Raw genomic sequence first — 22,196 nt, 5'->3', positions numbered from 1 at the left:
GTACATGTATTTTGGTTTTCAGTTCCATTCAACACTGACGAGAGATACTGTGTTTAATTTTGGTCTCCTGCCTTTTTGCATTTGACAATACCGGTAAACTAAGTCCAACCATATCTCAGTTATCTACGATTACTGATCAGCATTTTAGTAAAAACCTATTAGACTCATCCAATGCCACATCACTTAATACCTCTTACAACATAGTGTCTGCATTGTAGGAGGTATACTATCATTGATTTTAGAAATTATCATAAAACCTCAAAAATCTTTTACGATACCTCAAAACAAAAAACATATTATTTAATCCAAATGGTATTTGATTTTGTTTACAGTAAAATAAGAAATTGAAAATTTTGATACAAATTAACAGAAGAATTTCAGTGGAAATTACCATGGCTACAATATATGTGTAGGTACAATGTTGAACACACAGGTGATAATGCTGAACTGGGAACACATCCCAACATTTACAATGAGGAAGGCAGGTTTAGTTCTAAAACATCTGGAACACTCCTACACTAGATCTCACCTCCCATATTGTATGTTGGCATTTACTGACTGCTCGGCAAATGGAAGAGCTGACACCAGTTGGTTATCACATGTGATGAGGCGGCTTACGCTTCCTCCTCAAATGTCATCGCCTCATCATCAGTCAATGATATGAGCATGTACCATTGTGAGTCGACACTGATTGTACGAGGTGATCAAACCCTCCAAAACTGGGCTGTTGTCTGGCAGTGGATGGATGTTCGAAAGACACCTAATTGTTTTACAATACAGGTGACCACAATGAACTCTGTAGCGAGTTATTCCACACTTACAGATTTGCCGAAATCAGTAAGCATTTTTACATAATGTACTACTGTAATTGACCTTTCGGTGGCATTTAGAAGTTTGATCTGAAACTAATGTCACAAGATAGTATGGATGATCAACTTCTTGATTAGTTTTGGAGACAATCGTAGCGGCAGTTCTAATAAAGAAGTGTATTATCCTCACAATCTTATCATTACTAAGTTTACGATTACTGAGAACAGATGCTTGGAACATTTCATAGCGACAGCCCTTTTTCTTCAGTAAAATCATAAGTCATCATGGATCCATTCTCATAACGTCTCAATCGTTACTCCAGTTATACTTCTTTGGTCTAAGATTGTACTTAGAACTTATTGCAAGAAATATACACAGTAACATGACATCCCGAATCTTAGCACAGACCAAGGCATCATGAAACAGTGCAATTGTCTCATTCGTTGCACTTCCTGACCAATAATTCTGTGACCGAGGAGCTGTTTCACCCTGAACATCTTGGAAGAAAGTGTACAGCAATATGATATCCTGAAGCTTTGCACAGACCAAATCACCATGGAACCGTCAAATTGTCTCATTTGTTGCACGTCCTGAATAATTCTATGGTCTTTGGTTCAACTTCATGAGTTTGTGGCCCACACATGTTCTGGTGAGAAGATGATATGGAGCTATGAAATCCACTCCGAGGGACGACATCATGAAGCTTTGCTCTGACCAGGGAAGTATGCTGAAGCTAGTGGAGCTTGAACTGTCCGGGGGACAATCATCTGCTGGCTGAGCCGGACTGAGTTGGTGGCGGGGTGGGGGGGAGCCACGCCGGAGATGAGGGGAGGGGAGTTGCTTCTGTTCAGCAGCCCCCGGACCGGGATAGCATCCTCCCGCTTCTGTAGGAACTTCGGGTCAATAGGAGGGTCACTGAAAATGAAGGTGATGTGTCAACATACATTTTCATTTACAAATTACATGAATACATAAAATAGATTTATACATTTGAACATTTTCCAACAGTTAGGATGATAGTCTACTCCATATACTATACTAATTAATCTATGTTTTATGTTTTAATATAAAGGAGCCCAGAGAATCCCTTCCTGAAACTAAAAAAAACTTAGACTTGCCAATGTATTGTTGACTGTTAGTTCTCCGATATGTGTGTTGAGGGTCTGTATGAGGAATAACATTACACAAAATCCTAGTAATTCAACATCTGTTATATTGATTTAACATCCAAAACTGGATTCCACAGGAGATATGTTTTTTAGTGGAGATCAAGGAAATATCACTACAATAAAATTGCACCCCATTGTTTTCCAGACAATTGTGACATTATCAGTTACTATGACGTCACAATCTCCCTGCTCCTGAAGCTGGTTTGCTGTACTTTTTCCACGCAAGACACAGTTTATTGCAGTCTAAAAACTAAAAAAAAGTTTGAAGAATGATCCTGGATGAATAGAATCTCACAATAGTGAGATTCTCTATATAAGGCTATGCTTATAGTCCCAGCAGAATCCCTTTTGGCACCATGGTCTCGTGTACTGGTAGACATGCCTCTTCCCTCGAACTACGGAGATTCCATAAACCTGAAGGTTCCACAGGCTTTCACTGCATGTGGAATTCTTTACAATGAGATGTGTTGCGGAGATCACTCACTTTTCCTTGTCGGCATTGGAGACTGGGGAGCTGTGGTTGCTCTGGGGGCGGATTTCCTCTGGAATTGGGGGTGGGGGACCAGGACGTCCAGGGACTGGCATGGGGAGACCACTCCGTCGAGCATTGCCTGGATTGTACTGAACCTACAAAGAATATTCCATGACTTCAAATGATAATTCTTCAATTCATTATGTTTTTATTTACATTATCTTCCTGAAAATAATATCACACGGAACATTTCCAAATAATCACAAGATTTTTATCTTTAAGTAATTACAGGGGCCACGGATGTGTCAGCTGGTCTGGACATGACATATTGGTGCATTCTTCAGGAAAACGCCATAGTTTTGATTGAATGACCTCAACGTTTTTTTGAGTAGTATTTTAGTTATATACCGAACAAAAGAAATTAGAGATTATGAATATTTTTGGGGATATTTTAACACTGAGCACATAATTTCATAAAAATATCCCCAAAAATATCCATGATCCCTAACTTGCTGCGTTCAGTATATAACATTGTCTCTATACTGTGGGAGTAAAATCTGAAGTGATACAGGTCTAAGACGTTAGTTCTCAGCAGGAACAGATACATGTACTTCAAATGATTTGCTGATGTCAGATGGTATGACTGGTTATGATATCTGGCTGCGAGTGCGATACCTGTGGCGGTCTGTGTGGGTACTGCCTTGGTATGCCAGCACCTGACTGCATGACGTGGCTGTCACTGTGATGGGACGCTGCTGACCCGTAGCTAGAAGTGCTGTAGTTGTGCTGGAGAACAACAAGGGCATACAGTCTTTACAGGCATTTAGGAAATGGTGTTATCACGATAAGGACTTTTATGGATAACACCTTCTTCATTATACAAACACAACATTTCAGGGGTGGAGTGGGGTGGGGTGCGTCGATTCGATGAGTTGAAAGGGGTGGGGAGTTAACTTGAAATCAGTTGAGTGTAGTGGAGTCTTAAAGAATGTTGGTATACAGTGGACTGCGTCTGAACTGTCCTCACAAGTGGCAATAAATGTTGCTTGCTTTACGCAGAGTACCGCATTACTCACATTGAATTTCAAAAAAGAGAAAGTGCTGTGCCCCCTGGCCTGACATCTACAAACCAGTGCTGAGCCCCCTGGCCTGACATCTACATACCAGTGCTCCTTGGCCTGACATCTACATACCAGTGCTCCTTGGCCTGACATCTCCATACCAGAGCTACGCCCCCTGGCCTGACATCTACATACCAGAGCTGTGCCCCTGGCCTGACATCTACATACCAGTGCTCCTTGGCCTGACATCTACATACCACAGCTGCGCCCCCTGGCCTGACATCTACATACCAGTGCCCCCTGGCCTGACATCTACATACCAGTGCCCCCTGGCCTGACATCTACATACCAGTTCTGTGCCCCCTGGCCTGACATCTACATACCACAGCTGCGCCCCCTGGCCTGACATCTACATACCAGTCTTGCCTGGCCTGACATCTACATACCAGTGCCCCCTGGCCTGACATCTACATACCAGTGCTGTGCCCCCTGGCCTGACATCTACATACCAGTGCCCCCTGGCCTGACATCTACATACCAGTGCTGTGCCCCTGGCCTGACATCTACATACCAGTGCTGTACCCCTGGCCTGACAACTACATACCAGTGCTGTGCCCCCTGGCCTGACATCTACATACCAGTGCCCCCTGGCCTGACAACTACATACCAGTGCTGTGCCCCCTGGCCTGACAACTACATACCAGTGCTGTGCCCCTAGCCTGACATCTACATACCAGTGCCCCCTGGCCTGACAACTACATACCAGTGCTGTGCCCCTAGCCAGACAACTACATACCAGTGCTGTGCCCCCTGGCCTGACATCTACATACCAGTGCTGTGCCCCCTGGCCTGACATCTACATACCAGTGCTGTGCCCCCTGGCCTGACATCTACATACCAGTGCTGTGCCCTCTGGCCTGACATCTACATACCAGTGCCCCCTGGCCTGACATCTACATACCAGTGCTGTGTCCCCTGGCCTGACAACTACATACCAGTGCTGTGCCCCTGGCCTGACATCTACATACAAGTGCTGTGCCCCCTGGCCAGACATCTACATACCAGTGCTGTGCCCCCTGGCCTGACATCTACATACCAGTGCTGTGCCCCCTGGCCTGACATCTACATACCAGTGCTGTGCCCCCTGGCCTGACAACTACATACCAGTGCTGTGCCCCCTGGCCTGACATCTACATACCAGAGCTGTGCCCCCAGGCCTGATATCTACATACCAGTGCTGTGCCCCCTGGCCTGACATCTACATACCAGTGCTGTGCCCCCTGGCCTGACATCTACATACCAGTGCTGTGCCCCCTGGCCTGACATCTACATACCAGTGCTGTGCCCCCTGGCCTGACATCTACATACCAGTGCTGTGCCCCCAGGCCTGACATCTACATACCAGTGCTGTGCCCCCTGGCCTGACATCTACATACCAGTGCTGTGCCCCTGGCCTGACAACTACATACCAGTGCTGTGCCCCCTGGCCTGACATCTACATACCAGTGCTGTGCCCCCAGGCCTGATATCTACATACCAGTGCTGTGCCCTCTGGCCTGACATCTACATACCAGTGCTGTGCCCCCTGGCCTGACAACTACATACCAGTGCTGTGCCCCTGGCCTGACATCTACATACCAGTGCTGTGCCCCCTAGCCTGACATCTACATACCAGTGCTGTGCCCCTGGCCTGACAACTACATACCAGTGCTGTGCCCCCTGGCCTGACATCTACATACCAGTGCTGTGCCCCCTGGCCTGACATCTACATACCAGTGCTGTGCCCCCTGGCCTGACATCTACATACCAGTGCTGTGCCCCCTGGCCTGACATCTACATACCAGTGCTGTGCCCCCTGGCCTGACATCTACATACCAGTGCTGTGCCCCCTAGCCTGACATCTACATACCAGTGCTGTGCCCCCTGGCCTGACATCTACATACCAGTGCTGTGCCCCCTGGCCTGACATCTACATACCAGTGCTGTGCCCCCTGGCCTGACATCTACATACCAGTGCTGTGCCCTCTGGCCTGACAACTACATACCAGTGCTGTGCCCCCTGGCCTGACATCTACATACCAGTGCTGTGCCCCCTGGCCTGACATCTACATACCAGTGCTGTGCCCCCTGGCCTGACATCTACATACCAGTGCCCCCTGGCCTGACATCTACATACCAGAGCTGTGCCCCCTGGCCTGACATCTACATACCAGTGCTGTGCCCCCTGGCCTGACATCTACATACCAGAGCTGTGCCCCCTGGCCTGACATCTACATACCAGTGCTGTGCCCCCTAGCCTGACATTTACATACCAGTGCTGTGCCCCCAGGCCTGACATCTACATACCAGTGCTGTGCCCCCTAGCCTGACATTTACATACCAGTGCTGTGCCCCCAGGCCTGACCATGGTTGATGCTGCAGAGGGCATCTCGAACGCCCCGACCCTGTGATGGGTCAGCTGCTGCTCGTTGATCTGTTTGTTCAACCACTGTATCACTGCAGTTGAGATGGAAACAATTAGCAAAATAATGGCACAACATCTGTAGATCCAGACACATCTAATTATTATTGTTCCTGCGACAATATTGACATGTCAGACACAAGAAAACAACATATTAGTGTGACAACAGATGGTTTACTTATGAATAAGGTCATACAGCAAATATTCATAAAAAATAGTATCATACCATTCTCATTTGTTTTTAGCAGCTGGCGACTTTCTTCCAATTTCTTTGTGGTTGTTTCAACACTTTCTGAAAGTCGTCTATTCTAAAAAACAAAAACAAAATAACTTTAACCAAACCAATATCTTTCAGCTGTAAGAGTAATGTCACTGGCACATATTCTACTTAAATGGAAACTTTCAAATATCAGTAAAATGTTCACATTATAGCTAGCTGCAGGGAGTATTGAGTTAACAATACCACACCAAAGCTTACTAAACTAAGAATCTGAAGAAAATATCCTCCTCCTTAAGTCTATTACATTTAATTATTTGTTTATGAATCAGAACTTTCAATTGGACACATGTTCCCAGCCACGTTTACAAAGCAGCCCTACCTCGTCCCCTGTGGTCTTGAGACTGTCCTTGGTGACAGCCAGGTCCTGCCGCATCTTCTCCAACTCCTGGTCCTTCTCCCCCAACAGCTTCTCCTGCTCCGTTGCAATCTGCGTCCGCAACTTCACCTGCAACAATCGCAGGGGGTAGTCCAGAAACAACAAACAAGGCGCCACGTTTATCTGCCTGAACAAAAGCAACTTCCCGAGGGAAGGGAGTTAACACACCATGAAAGACCAGTTTCCACCCTTGCCAAACTAGCCTGGAAGTATGGAGTTTTGAGCCATTATATCATTGTCTTACACATCTCATCCAGTCAGTATTAATAAACACCTGTAATTAATAAAGTCTGAACCAGACAATACTGTAACTGATATCATAAGCAACATCCACACTGCTGGGTTATAATGACATGCTTTACACCAAGTCACCAAGCCTTGTCACCTGATCCATCCAATTTCCTCTTACAACCTGCATAGGTTGCCAGGGACCTATTCCAACCCAACTCCCCACGAGTCCTGTGTCCAGTAGGGTTACTATATAAGGTACCATCTCACTCATGTTATCCATTTAGTCAAAGAGTTGGCCAGACAGTGTCATTGATACAACACCATTAAATTTTGTTTACTCTTAGACCACAGTGAAAACGTTGATACCCAGTTAGCACACTTCATCACCCAATAACAGTTGCCACATTCCTTAGAACAAGCCATCTGTATATATTCCGCCTTATGTAATTTCAATTTGCAGATGGACACTGTATTGTCCGGGTATCTGAACTTGAGGCACACAAGAGCCCTGACAGGAAGAGCATCTCACCTTTGCCCGATTGCTCTTGACCTCTTCCTGCAACTTCTTTATGATCTCATTGCCCTTCATCAGCTCCTCCGACATGGCCTTGACCTTGCCCTCCAGCTTACTGACGTCTTTGTGCTTCCTGTCCAAGTCTTCCTCATACTTCCTCTGGAACAAAGTGACCACCGGTACATCACATGTATATTTTCAATTCATCTTGATTAACAGACAAGAGGTATTTCTGCAAAATAATCCAACAAAATAGCCTAAATTTTTTATGATATGAATTTAACATAAGTCATATTTCAGTGTGACAGCTTTATGTATGTTTGGACCCGAGAAGATAGGAAGACTTGGAAACCAAGCAGAAAAGCTGAAGAACATGGCAACCTCACAACGACCTTCGTCTTTTGAAAATCTGAAGACTTAGAAACTAAGTAGAGAAAGTGAAGAACAAGGCAACCTCACAACAACGACCTTCTTCTCCTGTTTGGACCTGAGAAGAAAGAAATGCTTGGAAACCAAGTAGAGAAACTGAAAAAAAGGAACCTCACAACGACCTTCGTCTTTTGAAAATCTGATGACTTAGAAACTAAGTAGAGAAAGTGAAGAACAAGGCAACCTGACAACAACGACCTTCTTCTCCTGTTCGGACCCAAGAAGATCGGAAGACTTGGAGAGCACTTGTTCCTTATCCTTGAGTTCCTGTTCCAGGACAGCGATCCGTGTCTGGAGCTGGTTGACCAGCTTGCCCTGCTCGTGGAAGTCGGAGTCCATGCTGGAGTTCTGCTTCCGCAGTGTCTGTACATCCTGTTTGGCTCGTGTGTGTTCCTCCTCCAGTGTTGACAGTTTCGATTTCAGTTCTCGGACTGTCGACTCGGATTTGTATTTCCTGTCTGTCAGATCCTGAAATGGAAAATGAAGTGTAACAGCTGGAACGTACAAACGCCAACAGCAAGGTGAAGACAATCAGAAACTAAGCATTGCAGTAAACTGTACATTAAATATCCCAGAGGTTTTATCAAACCATTCTGTCAAATATTGATTGGAAGTGAGTGGTTAAATCTTCAGTCTGCTCCCAAAATCCTCACTGATGCATGATTAAGTTCCCCGTGTGACCATGACCCCTGACCTTGCTGACCCCTTCCACTTCATAGAGTCTGTTGTCCAGCTGTTTGACTATCTTGGCATGGGCCTGCTCTAGTTCCTTTCTCTCTCGGTCAAACCGTTGCTGAAGGCCGCCCTGTATCTGCAACATACAACATAGCTCCCTGAGCTTTTGTGTCTGGATCATGATCAAATTCAAATGTGTTTTGTTTGTTTTGCTAAAAGTTATAGTTAGTTTGTAATACATAACAAGATCTCGCGAGGGCAACACTTCATTCTGTGAGTGATTGTATGTGTGACGTACATGAGGTAGTTTGCAAGGGATTTGGTTTGTTGTTAAACGCCGCACTCAGAAATATTCTGTAAATATTCGAGTCTGGACCAGACAATCCAGTGATTAATGTCAAGAGCATCAATCCACGCAATTGGGATACGATGACATGCATCAACCAAGTCAGTGAGCCTGACCACCCGACCCTGTTAGTCGCCTTTTAAAACAAGCATAGTCACCTTTTACGACAAGCATGGGTTGCTGAAGACCTATTCTACCCCGGAATCTTCACGGGTCAGGTTGCAAGGGAAGGGCCGTTAGATGTTAGACTGGTTCTGAGAGCTGCTGTGTGCGCAGGTACATGCTTGTAACTGAATGTAATGAATGAATGACACTGAAGCAAGACATCTTTGTGTCACCACTGGGCATTATTCTGATCTAGGTTTGGTTTGTTTGTTGTTTAACGCTGCACTCAGCAATTTTCAGCTATATGATGGCGGTCTGTAAATAATCAACTCTGGACCAGACAATCCAGTGATTGAGCTCATGAGCATCGATCCACGCAACTGGGATACGATGATATGCATCAACCAAGTCAGCAAGTCTGACCACCAAATCCCGTTAGTCGACTCTTATGACAAGCATAGACACCTTTTACAGCAAGCATGAGTTGTTATTCTGATCTAACAGTTTATTGAATTAACACCACACTCAGCAATATCCCAGCCATATTGTGATTACCTTTAAATAATCATAGACCATACAAGCCAGTGATGATATAATGAGCAACTATCCACACTGTCAATGTACAATGTACAATGACACGTTATCAACCAAATCACTGAGCCTGACCACCCGATCCACTAACCATTACCAGCACAGGGTGTTGGGGACATTTTTACATGAAGTCCCCATGGGTCTGTTAGCAAGTAATTTGATTCAAAGCTTCATAGGTTTTCCAGATTAAAATTTGGCCTCAATCTGTTCCTGCGATCAAACACCGGTTTGTCCGGTCAAGACTGGAATAGTTGAACATTTATTCTGTCATGTCAGATCCAAACATGTGAATCATAGTTTAACACCATGACCAAGTCCCTTTTGTACCAAATCCTAAATCTAAACTCTTCAATATTGTAGTCTGGGGCTGATAAACCAGTGGTTGATATCATGAGCAGCATCCTACATTCTGATCATCTGATGACACACAGCTGTTACAAGCATTGGATGACGATACCAATTCTACCCCAGAATTTCCACAGATCTAAACATTCATTATATATGCTGACATCTATCCAGTTTTCTGATGTAAACAAGTCTGATCAGAGGATTTTTTCAATATCCTTGACCAACACAACCCAGGACTCACTTGAAGCGAGCGCTCCTTCTCAGATGCCATTTCTTCTTTGTGCCTTGATGTAACCTCTGACAACCTGGAGGTCCACTCAGTCTTCAGACTCTCCAACTCCAATGACTTGGACGCCAGAGACTGCATGGATAACGTAACATTTCACACAAATTCAAGAATTATAATCTGCCTACTGGGAGTGTTTGTTTGTAGTTTAACGTCACACTCAGCAGTATGCCAGCTATATGACAGCAGTCTATAAATAATCCAGTCTGGGCCAGACAATCCAGTGATTGACATCATGAGCATCAATCCACGCAATTGGAATACGATGACATGCATCAATCAAGTCAGCGAGCCTGACCACCCGATCCCGTTAGTCACCTCTTATGACAGCATAGTCGCCTTTTACAGTAAGCATGGGTTCCTGAAGACCTATTCTAACCCACATTGTCATGGGGGCCTACTGGGTGTGAGTGAGTATGGTTTTATGCCACTTTTAGCAATATTCCAGCAATATCACGGCGGGGGTCACCAGAAATGGGCTTCACACATTGTACCCATGTCAGGAATCGAACCCTGGTCTTCGAAGTGACAAGGGAACGCTTTAACCACTAAGCTACCCGACTGCCCCACCTACTGGATTGGTTGGTTGGCTGGTTTGTTGTTTAACACCTCGCTCAGCAATATTCTAGCTATATGACGGTGGTCTGTAAAAAATTGAGTCTGGACCAGACAATCCAGTGAATAACAATCATGAGCATCGATCCACACAATTGGAATACGATGACATGCATCAACCAAGTCAGTGAACCTGATCACCCGATCCCATTAGTCGCCACTTACAACAAGCATAGTCGCCTTTTACAGCAAGCATGGGTTCCTGAAGACCTATTCTACCCAGGATCTTCATGGGTCTCCCACCTACTGGGAGTGAGGAACATGACATACCGATATAAATATCACAATATCATTTGGGAGATGGAATTGTACAAGATGTCTTTTTTAAAGTGGCAATATTTTGGCTTTGTGTGTAAAAATAAAGCACCTCTGCAAAAACAAAATTAAATTCACAAAAGCATGGCAAAACGTACTTCCTGTGTTGCCTGCAATCTCTGGGACAGATCTCCATGAGTGTGCTCCAACCTCTGCTGCAGCAGGCCGTTCGTCTCCTGGAACAACAGGCATCAAACACTTGTCAGGGAGGCCATTCGTATCCAAGTATCATCAATCAAACACTAATCGGGTGTTTGCTGTAAGTAACTTTGAGTAGGTGCAATCTGGCAATTAGTACACGGACAGTTTAGCCAAAATTAATGTGAACAATAACGAATGAAATTGTGAATAAATTAATAAATTAGATTGCAAACATTAGGCCAAATACACAATGAACACTTTAATAAATGACTGCACATAGTTGACATGCTTTTACAGTGTTACTTGGTCACGGAAATGTCTTTGCCGTATACATTAAACAATTAATTACTCCTGACTAGGGCAATATGTGAAAACAAGGACCCAAGGACCCGACCCCTGAAGTGGTCCCACCAGACTGAGGCTGTGGAAGGGGTCCAGTCCTTGTTTTTGCATATTGACTTTGTCCAGAGTAATCATGTATTTTGTTACATCGAAAGCCACTTAAGTTTACGAAGCCTTTAAACCATCCTTTGCTTCATTACAGTGAAATGCTATGACCAGACGCTATTTTGTTTTCTTGCAGACGAGTCAATATTCACTATGTGACTAGGAAGTACTGATCATGAGAAAAGTCAATATTCGAGGTCAGTGTCAGTCACGTGATTTGGGGTGGACATTGAAATGTGTTGTTTCGTCATGTGGTATGTGGTATAACCAATGGAATTACAAGATTCTTTATAGAGGTATAACAAAAGTAAATACGGTATCCACCTTCAGCTGCTTGAGGCAGTCTGCTAGGTACTTCTTGACGTCAGCATCCTGCCCAGGGATGAACTTCAGTGACAGATGGGTCAGATGCTTGAATGGATTTGTTTCTACAATGTTTAACATCCCTGTCACCTTTTCAGACATCGACCCTTGACTCACAAACTGCAGAATGAATCTAAAACAAGCAGAACATACCATTAACAAAGGCACTCTCTGTACTGTAACTCAAAGTGGGCTTAAACCTTCCCAGCATTGTCAGTGACACTTGATGTACACAGTCAACACTTCTGTGTGTGAAAAGGTATTCTTTGGCTCATGATGTTCAACGTGGGATGGATCATGTGGACAAGGCATCTGACCTTGATTAGAATCACAGGACTCAAAAATGTTATGGCCGCTACAAACGCATCCTCTGTATTGTGCCCCCGAACTGGACAAAAGTATTTACAGCATAGCAGTCAGTGACTGTTTCTGTTTCTTGTTCTTAACACCGAGACAGCCTCCATGGTTTTGTGGTAGAGCGTCCGCCCGGAGAGCGGAAGGTCAAGAGTTCGATCCCCGGCCGCGTCATACCAAAAGATGTTAAAACACGGTACTTGTTGTTACCCTGTCTGGCGCTCGGCCTTAAGGGGCTAAAACAAGGACTGGTCGGCTCGGAGTCAGAATACTGTGTCTGAGTGGGGTATTCATGTTAAACTGTGGCATGGTATCTCAGTGTGCTAGCACTATAAATCGTCATCAGTCTGGACTAGTACAAGCAGCCACACACACACGTGCATGCACGTCACTATATAAGTGCAATAATCTTGGACACGAGGTTAAACCCAATTTCACCTCACCTCTTAACACCACACTCAGTAATATTCCAGCTATATGACGGCGGTCTGTAAATAATTGAGTCTGGACACATCCAACTATTTGGGTGAGTGAGTTTGGTTTTACACTGCTTCTAGCAATATTCCAGCAATATCACGGCGGGGGACACCAATATGGACTTCACACATTGTACCCATGTGGGGAATAGAACCCAGGTCCTTGGTGTGACGAGCAAACGCTTTAACCAAAAGGCCGCCCCAGATTGTTTGGGAGAGTTGATAACAACATAGGAAAGTAATATCAGTATCAGAATAAAGTATGCATACCAAGATACAAGTACATTGGAAACTGGCTTCATGGTTCATGATCGGAGAGACAGCAGCACAATGGTAATACATGCACATCAAGCCAATGTTTCACAAATGAACATTCAACCAGTCCCTTTCTCCAACTGAATTAGTGCATATAGTTCTTTTTTGGCCAAAAGAAAATGGCAATTTTAAAGCTATAGACATATTTATACAACCGACAACTAGCCTTCTTTCTCTCTATTAATTGCCTGTTTCAAACTAATGGCAATTTCAACAACAAAAGTGTGGTTAAAACGAGTGAAAACGGCAGATCAATGTGGCATCTCTTCTTTCAAGGACATACTTAGGGACGTCCTTGTGTTCCTCCCTCACACACATCTCCAACAGGTCAATGAACTTCTGGGGGAAAGCACCGAAATCAACCAGAAGTCCCTGTTGTATTTTTAGGCTGCAAAATGATGATAAAAATCATATGTTTCTATAATTAATTCATTCAATGGCATTAAAAACAAACACAGAGAAGAAGGTTTAACCTAAAGATTCCAGAAAAGTATTCTTGGATTCGAGAAGATTTGTGCATTTTCTTCACCCATGGACAAGATGGGTGAGTGTGTGAGTATGGTTTTACGCCGCTTTTAGCAATATTCCAGCAATATTACGGCGGGGGACACCAGAAATGGGCTTCACACATTGTACCCATGTCGGGAATCGAACCCAGGTCTTCGGCGTGACGAGCGAACGCTTTAACCACTAGGCTACCTGACCGCCCCGACAAGATGGGAGACACAGCTTGAGGCGCAGGCCTGAGTGTCCACTCAAGGGCATGTCATGGTGGAAGAAGTATTCAACACTATTATCAGAAATTATACATAACATGCTTTAGGTCAATGCATGTCCATGTTGACAGTGGGTTTGTATTTTGCTGCTATTTTCATACTGTGTGAGGTCTTACCTCTGAAAGTCCTCTTCTCCAAGTCTGAGAGTGTACAGGAAAAATAAGTCACTTTCATCTGTGAGTCTGACAACTAGCTCCTGAAACATGTGAAACATGGGAAACCGACAATGATACTCTTGTTACATGAGACTGAAATAGAATGCGAAAGTTTCAAGTACCATCAACATGATCAAAGCAGGAAAGAATTATCATGATTATAAGATTGACATATCAATATCTGTATCAATAGTAATATTGTTTATAGTGAGTGAGTGAGTTGGGTTTAACGCCGCTTTTAACAGTATTCCAGTTATATCACGGCGTGTCAGCTTAATGTGGGAGGAATGTCTCAGACATTTACCATTCAGGTGACACCCACAAGCACGGGTATGGTGCAGACAAACCTAGAAACAAATTGGGGTGAACCATGATTCAAACCCAAAATCATAGATTTCTGGCATGCCCAAGAGACGCAATTCTGCACATAAAATCGTGGCGCCTTAGTTGACTGGGCCATCGTGCCCCCAGTACTGTATATAAACAAACAATACTCCAAAAGCAATGAAAGAAAACACCATTAATTACAAAACAAACAGTCAAGTGTGATGCCCAGTAAAGAGATCTCACAATAAAGTGTTCCTGGAAACTTACTTTTCTATGTAATGGAGATGTTATTGCTTGCAGTTCCATTCGTAGGTGGAGTGAAACTTTTCTGAAATGAAAATAGTGTCAGGTTTTATTCACAACTTCAATGTCAATACCAACGAAAAAGAATACTGAAAAAGAATACTAAAAATGTGCACAGTGAATTTCAGAGAATTGTATTGATACCCTGATTAAAACTCATGTTCAAACAAATATGTTATTAATGTGTAGATCTATGTTTGTATTAGGAACTAAGGGTAACATGTTTCACACAATATTCACTTTTGATTTGCATTACATGGAAAAAAGGCTTAGCCGTATGTGTAGCCAAATCATCCTGACTTATCTTATCATGAGTGAGTGAGTGAGTTGGGTTTAACGCCGCTTTTAACAGTATTCCAGTTATATCACGGCGTGTCAGCTTAATGTGGGAGGAAAGCCCGAAGTGATGCAGGTCTCAGATGTTTACCACTTCGGTGAAACCCACGAGCACAGGTATGGTGCTGACAAACCTAGAAACATAATCGGGGTGAACTGGGATTCGAACCCACAATCATAGGTTTCTGGCGTGCCCAAGGGACGCAACTCTGCACAGCGAATCGCGGCACCTTAGACGACTGGGCCATCCGTGCCCCCGACTTATTTTATCACTGGAAATGGACATTATATACACATTCCAAACATGCATATGGATATTCCATTTATATATTGATACTTATAGTTTCCAATAACAAAAATAGCACCATTAGGAACAGATGAAAACTGATGTAAGTTCATCGAGATTAACTTTCTCAAACCACAACAAACATCGCCCTGGCTGTATTAGTTTGTCATCATACTCCTAATAAAATGTGTTCATGCTCACACCATCCAAAATTGATTTAAGTCATCACTGACAATACTGTTCAACACAAACAGTAATGATCAGCTGATGATACAGTTGAATGGCCTGCGTAGCTCTATGGAAACAAATTATAGAGATTCAGGTGTTTTGGCAAAAAGTGTGAAACACACAAACCTTTCTTCTCTGTCGGTTGATTTGACGACAACAGGTAGCCGTTTAGAAAAGAGTTCGTCGGCCATAGTGGAAGCAATGAAGTTTATCAATCAAGAAAATGGGTTAGCTGCTCATCCCCACTCTAGCCTAGTTCATGTATTGTTGTTTTGACAGCATGCCATTTGTATCCGGAAGTCATGTTTTGACATCGTAGCCATCAGTTTCACATTTTCGCACTTCCTTAGTTCACGCTCATATGATTCGTGAATATTCTAATCTGAGTATATAAATGTTAGATTGCTACAGCTGCAAAACAATGTAAAAACGTGCTTCCTGTCATGCGTTTGACTAGACTTGCTTTGAAATGCAGGTTACAACATGTTTGAGCGACCCGCTTCGGACATATAAGTTGATAGAAAACCTTGCATCAATCGAAAACGAACGGCGTAAATTCTTATGAACAAAAAACGGTTGAGCCACACACTTATGGATCAACATTGTATCAATAAAATTAATTAAAATTTGCATTGTGCTTAGCAAACTTCACGTCAGCTGAGCTTTATCCCGTTCATTAATAAACAAATATAAATAGTTGTAATGTCTACAAAAAATGCTAAGTGTCAACTAAGTCAACAAATTGTATAGTATGGTCTGTGAACATCGTGGTAGTGACGCTTTCTCCAGTTTGTGGCTAGTGGCTTAGTCGTGTTTAGCAATATCACGGCGAGGCACACCATAAATGGGCTTTACGCATTGTACCCATGTGGAGAGTTGAACACAGGCCTTCAGCGTGACGACCCAGCTTTTTGAGCACTAGCTGAGCTACCCCACCGCCTCAGACCCATTTATCATACATATATATGATGCAACATTCACACGGTTTATTTGACTGACTGTCCCCTCTATCTGCTACCAGAACCTCACAAACAGGCGGTACACTGTAGCAGTAGTGCTTCCAAACTAAAACATGTGCATGTGCAGGTACGTACATTTATACAAAAATATACTATTCCCGATGGCGGCAGGCCAATATCGATTCTTGATTTGTACACATTGGCCTAGAAAAGATTACGCTTAACATACCGTATTCGACGTAATAAGCGCCCATGGCGATTATTTGCTAATATATTTGCTAGTGAACAATCCCAATTAGCATCCCTTCCGATTCATCAATGTACACAAGACTTATTGATTCGTGTATTATACGCACTCGTGTGTTATATGCACCCTTAATTGTGGGCAATTTAATTCTGGAAAATATATCTGTCGTGTATGATACGTACATACTTTTCTTTTGCATCATGTCAGGCTGTCAGCATAAACTACGAAATTTAAAAATTTTCAACTCTGTTTTTGTTCTCACCAAAATTATATTCTAATAAGAGCCTACCATTTCCAATTTTGAGAGTCCCGGGTGCTTAATACGTCGAATACGGTATACATGTTTGGTATAATATCTTCGTGTGTAATGACATGAGTTAACATAAAAATCATTAAGGATCGAAGAGTATATAAAGTTCCCTTTGTTACACAATACTTCCGCGATCTGGCTTCCATTTCGAGGTCTAGTCGAAGTCGTTGTAATTAGACCCGAATATGAACCTGAGCTAGACACTGCTAGAATAATTCGTGTTCATGTTTCGAAGGCATTGAATCCAGCTACCAGTGCGAACGATGCCTAACCTTTGACAACATCCTCATCTATACCTGCCTTTAAAGTAACTTATTTAATTTAGAAAACAAACAAACAAACAACTAAAAACAGCAGCTATACAAGTTCCTGGAAACTTAAAGACATAAACCATTGTAAATAATATACTTAACGTACCTACAAACGTACAAACGGATGATGTAATTATCTAAGTTGACGTTATAACAATAATGGAACAATGCCAAAACGGACCAAGAGGTCCATTTTGTTCAAACCAGGGAGACTACAAAATTGGGTACAATTTTCCTGTTCAAACCAACTATTATATTCGCTTTCATATGGGTCGGTTTTCTTACTTTGTCCTGAGAATCCAGATCCCTTTCAATTGTATGCTTGTAGATTATAATTTTTAATACATTATCTCTGGCATCACAAGAGACCATAAAATAATTATTTTATGGTCTCTGGAACCACTTGCTGGTGTCTTCTTTAGACCATTCATATAATTTGAAAACTGGTACATATAAAGGTAAATTTCATTAATAATCTTCGATGTTCGTTTAAAAAACATTCCCTATTTTAGATCGTGCAGTTGAAAACGCGGGAACAAGCATCACAACAGTTCGTGATAAATTCCCGATGACAAGGAAGCAAGCTTTGATGCAGTTGGGTCAAGCAGTGACACGTGTGTCGCAGTGTCTGTATTATATTCTATACTTGTACTGACATGCATGTTCGGATGAGATTCCACTACCATTTATGATGAATATTTGCAGTCAGTAAGAAAGTCAAGTTGTAGGCCTAGTATTATTTTAGATAGTCAGTTAGGCACTGCACTGATTGATTGGACCTGGAACACAAGTAAAAACACAGGTCTGGTTGTATAAATCGCAATGTCATGTAGGCAGTCCAGACACCTATGCCTCTTATATTCTATGTTTCAAAAATTACTCATTTGAAAAAAGAAAATCATTTATGTCGATTAGATACTTGCAATTTGTTAAGAGGTACAAAATTAATTAGTAAATATATACTCTATTGTCCGGTATACATGCAGTCCGGTGCCCATTTCCAGTTTCTTGGTTGATATGCTTGGGAAATGAATCATCTCTGGTTACTTAGGATAATCATGAACTGATACAAATTGACATACATCACAAAACTTTTGTAATTTTTGTTTGCACATTGGCTTAAGCCTGTCAGCTCAGCTTTAAACATACATGTGCAACTATTTCAATGTTTCATACATCATGCTTTCATAGAGCTCATGTTCTTTTTTCTGATAAGAATATTTCTATGCAAATTTTTTTAACAGTTTTATTGTTAGATATCGTGAATCATGTAATGAAATTTGTCCTCAATTCCTTTCACCTCATCTCATCAATCTTGTCTTTTCCCAACCCTGTTTGTGCAGTCCATGATGTCAATGACCATATGAAGCCGTGACCTCTTAGATCTATTTTTGTGACCTATAGTTTTCTGGTTTTATTGAAAATATGTTCGAAGATAAAATAAGAATATCAATATCATAAATTTTCTAATTCATGCAAAATGTCTTTGAACATAAAAATTGTAAAGTGGATAATTTGAATAATTGTTCATATTCTTTCAGAATCATGGCAGCAGTTCACAGCAAGCAGTTCACCAACATTAAGCCAGTCTCTGAGAAAGAAAAAAGCAGTCATCAACATGCCTCCAAAGGACTGACAAAAGTATTACTAGAAAACAGAACAAGTGGTCATTTTTCTGATTATGCCAAACTGATGTTGCACATTTCAACTCACATTAATGATGAAGAATATTCGCAGATGAAACTTGTCCTCTCAGCAGACGATGTAATCAAGACAAAGAAATGTTGTGAAATACGAAATGCTGCTGACCTACTTGGACATTTGCATGGACAGAAGAAAATATCCAGATACAACACGTCACTGTTAAGGGAGCTGATGCAGAGGATCGGGAGGGAAGACCTGAAATGTGAGGTGGACATGTATATTGATGGTCAGGCAACACATGCTACCTGTTCCTGTGTTGATCCTCCTGTGCTGAACTGTGAAGGTGTCCAGGAAGAAGGCCAAGAAGAAACAGAGGAAGATCTTCCTCAGTCACAGGAGAGCACAGCCACAATGGAGAGTTTGTCTGATGATGAAAAATCTCTCCGCCTCCAAATATTCCATGGTGATGATGTCTGCATGACAAGCGAAGACTGACAAGTCAAAAACCTGATTTCCAGGAATTGATATGCGGTCTTCTTTGGGGATAAGATCACAACGTCTTGGCTTGACTGATATCATCGTGGTTCTGGCCAGGACCTTCAGGGATAACTCATGTAGAGATGTAATGAATCATCAAAGGTTGATGATGAGAGCATCTTCTCATGACGTTATATGTCAATGCAAAACTGCCTTTGATTAAGGAATCGGTGTTAACCTAAACAATGGTAATCATAATTGCTCAGAGGCCTATGGAACTTAGATTTCTGGCTATCATAATGTCTTGCCATAGATTTTCATGTGTTCCAAGTTATTCCATGACAAACCTTTTTAGGTTGTTGTGATTGGTGCATTTTTTGTGAATAAGATACCTAGTGGAAAAAGGAACCTGTTTGATGATCCAATAAATATTGCAGTACACAATGACAGGTCTACAAATGAAAACTAGCAGAGAGCAACCAAACTATTGAATATTACACTCTGTAATCAAACTACTCTAGATCATGCAGACCACAACACAGTGAGTGTGCATGCTTTTCGTGAGTTGCGGTCACCATTGAAAACGTTGCATGTTTTAATCATTATGACGCACACTTTACAGAGATTGTGTCTTGTTGTGTGTACATATTCCAGTTTGGTTGCTTTCTGCTGGTTTCATCAGTAGTCCTGAATGATTAGTGATTTTTAACATTGTTCCCAATAGTAAATTGTTTGAGGATATCCAACTCCTTGTCGAAATGACTATGTGAGGTGACTTGTGACTTGACAGAACATAAATTGACAGTTTTTTGAAAGAGCTGTTTATGCCTTTTGAAATGTGTCAATCTATTCATCATTATTCATGTTATGTGAATGCAGTCAAACAAAATATGTCCTTTGCCTGTTTGCTATCCTGCATAATTGATCATTTGAGGGAATCTATTCAAAGTCAATTGTCTTTCCAATTTTGCCTGTGTTGATCATATTGATAATTGAAATGTTAAATTTGTTGCATTCACATTGTGTTAACTGGTATAATGCTTTAACATGTTTAATGTTAAGAATATCATTCCTGACATTTATTCTTGTTTGCCAAACTTTGTAGTATTTGTATTATGATATTAGCTTTTATTACATTATGTTCAATTCATGTGCTGTAAAAATGGCGTTTTGTATAATTGTATTGTTTTCATAATATGTCAACTGGCATATCAGTGCATATCAAGGTTTGCATACACGGTTCATAATAAGAGGAGGAAATGTTGTGAGATGCAGATTGAACATGTGGTACTGTATAATGTATTTTGGATAAGATGGTATGAATCTGTTAAGTGCAAGGTATGATCATGATTTGGGTGATGGTAATGTATCTCATGAAAAGGAATGTACTAAATCAACTGCTGTGTAGCTTGGTACTATGGCAAATTACTAAATATTTACAGTTTAACATCTCATACCCAACCTTATCTCACCTCCATGTCAGAACGTCCAAGCCTTGTGTCACATAGTGACAAAAGTATTGATCGAACAGTTTATTTACCTATTGTGTTCATCAGTGTTCATGATTATTTACAATTTTCAATGCTGCACATAAGGTTGAATACACCTCTAGGTTCTCGGGCAGGCCGATATCAGTAAACATGAAAGAATTCAAAACATCAGACTTAGGCTCAGTCACTTGTTGATAGTCTGTCATTGCACCCGATCGCTCATATAAATCACTGGATTGTCTGACGCAGAATTTATTATTTACGGGCTGCCATCTTGGATCTGGAACATTGCTGAGGGAAACAGTGTAAGCAAAAACGAAAGTTATTGCCCGAGAACCAGTTGTTTGTGTTTCCATCTTACATAACTAGTCACTATACTACTTACCACAAGCCACGACAGGTGCCATGACTAATACAAGCTACGACAGGTGCTATTACTACATGGTCGTTGGTGGCATTTGACTAGATATAAGTAAAATAACTGCCATTTTTTATATTTGTGTAGTGACCCATTCAAGGGGATATATTTGCTTCTTGAACGTGCAAAGAAATGTGAACCTCGTTGAAGAGTGCATGTATATTCAGAAAGCCTTTTCTTCTGCATAAAATGCATGATATTATTCCAGTTATGTGAGGTGTTATTTTGTCCCAGTTGTGGTTGTCCGTGTGGAACATGGATAGAGCAGTCGGACTGGAAACATGTGGTTCTGAATGCTTACATGACTTACGTTTAATGTGCCAGCTGTGGCCATGTTGAAGACAATCTTTTGAATAAATGACAACTAAAATATTGAATGTATTATATGTCAAATAGCAACAGAAAAAATCCCATCTACTGATTAAGGCATGTTATCAGTCACAACTACATTTGTTTCACGTCTGATGCATTGTTGTTTTTTAATGTAATATTTGAGACTGGAGACTTTCAAAGCTATGTTGCCATGGTTACTATTTGCATGGGTTATGGTTATGTAGTAAAAGTAGTATCAGTGTGTATGCGAGATGATTGTCCCTGTGAAACAGACAAATATGTGCATATGATGCATTTAGATAATATCAGCATTTTGAGGTTTACCATGTGAGAAGAATGTCTTCTTAGAAGTATAAATCTGAATGACATGGTACCCACTATGTAAATTGTTTTATTTCTCTTCAAAACAGTTGTTC

At 41.8% G+C, this 22,196-nt stretch overlaps 2 protein-coding genes across 2 annotated transcripts; one reads left to right on the top strand and one right to left on the bottom strand.

The window, feature by feature from the left end:
* Positions 1 to 862: 862 nt before the first annotated feature.
* On the bottom strand, positions 863 to 15,834 carry LOC139478934 (spindle assembly abnormal protein 6 homolog). The gene is made up of 16 exons (XM_071261628.1): positions 15,718 to 15,834; positions 14,706 to 14,766; positions 14,073 to 14,152; positions 13,464 to 13,568; positions 11,997 to 12,168; positions 11,183 to 11,260; positions 10,110 to 10,229; positions 8,498 to 8,614; positions 8,002 to 8,271; positions 7,390 to 7,533; positions 6,573 to 6,698; positions 6,200 to 6,281; positions 5,893 to 6,008; positions 3,127 to 3,237; positions 2,464 to 2,606; positions 863 to 1,725 (listed from the first exon to the last, which is right to left on the bottom strand). Exons 1-16 carry the CDS (start codon positions 15,780 to 15,782, stop codon positions 1,506 to 1,508), a joined length of 2,010 nt encoding a protein of 669 aa, XP_071117729.1. The 5' UTR covers positions 15,783 to 15,834; the 3' UTR covers positions 863 to 1,505.
* Positions 15,835 to 17,956: 2,122 nt separating this feature from the next.
* LOC139479053 (uncharacterized) lies at positions 17,957 to 20,429 on the top strand. Its single transcript, XM_071261804.1, has 2 exons — positions 17,957 to 18,044; positions 18,960 to 20,429. Exon 2 carries the CDS (start codon positions 18,964 to 18,966, stop codon positions 19,555 to 19,557), a length of 594 nt encoding a protein of 197 aa, XP_071117905.1. The 5' UTR covers positions 17,957 to 18,044; positions 18,960 to 18,963; the 3' UTR covers positions 19,558 to 20,429.
* The last annotated feature ends 1,767 nt before the right edge of the window (positions 20,430 to 22,196 follow it).

This window comes from Haliotis cracherodii, unplaced genomic scaffold (assembly GCF_022045235.1).
Source record: "Haliotis cracherodii isolate W230 unplaced genomic scaffold, xgHalCrac1.p SCAF_4, whole genome shotgun sequence".
Lineage (NCBI taxonomy): Eukaryota > Metazoa > Mollusca > Gastropoda > Lepetellida > Haliotidae > Haliotis > Haliotis cracherodii.
The sequence above is the reverse complement of the archived record's forward strand: the minus strand, read 5'-3'. Positions and strand labels throughout refer to the sequence as shown.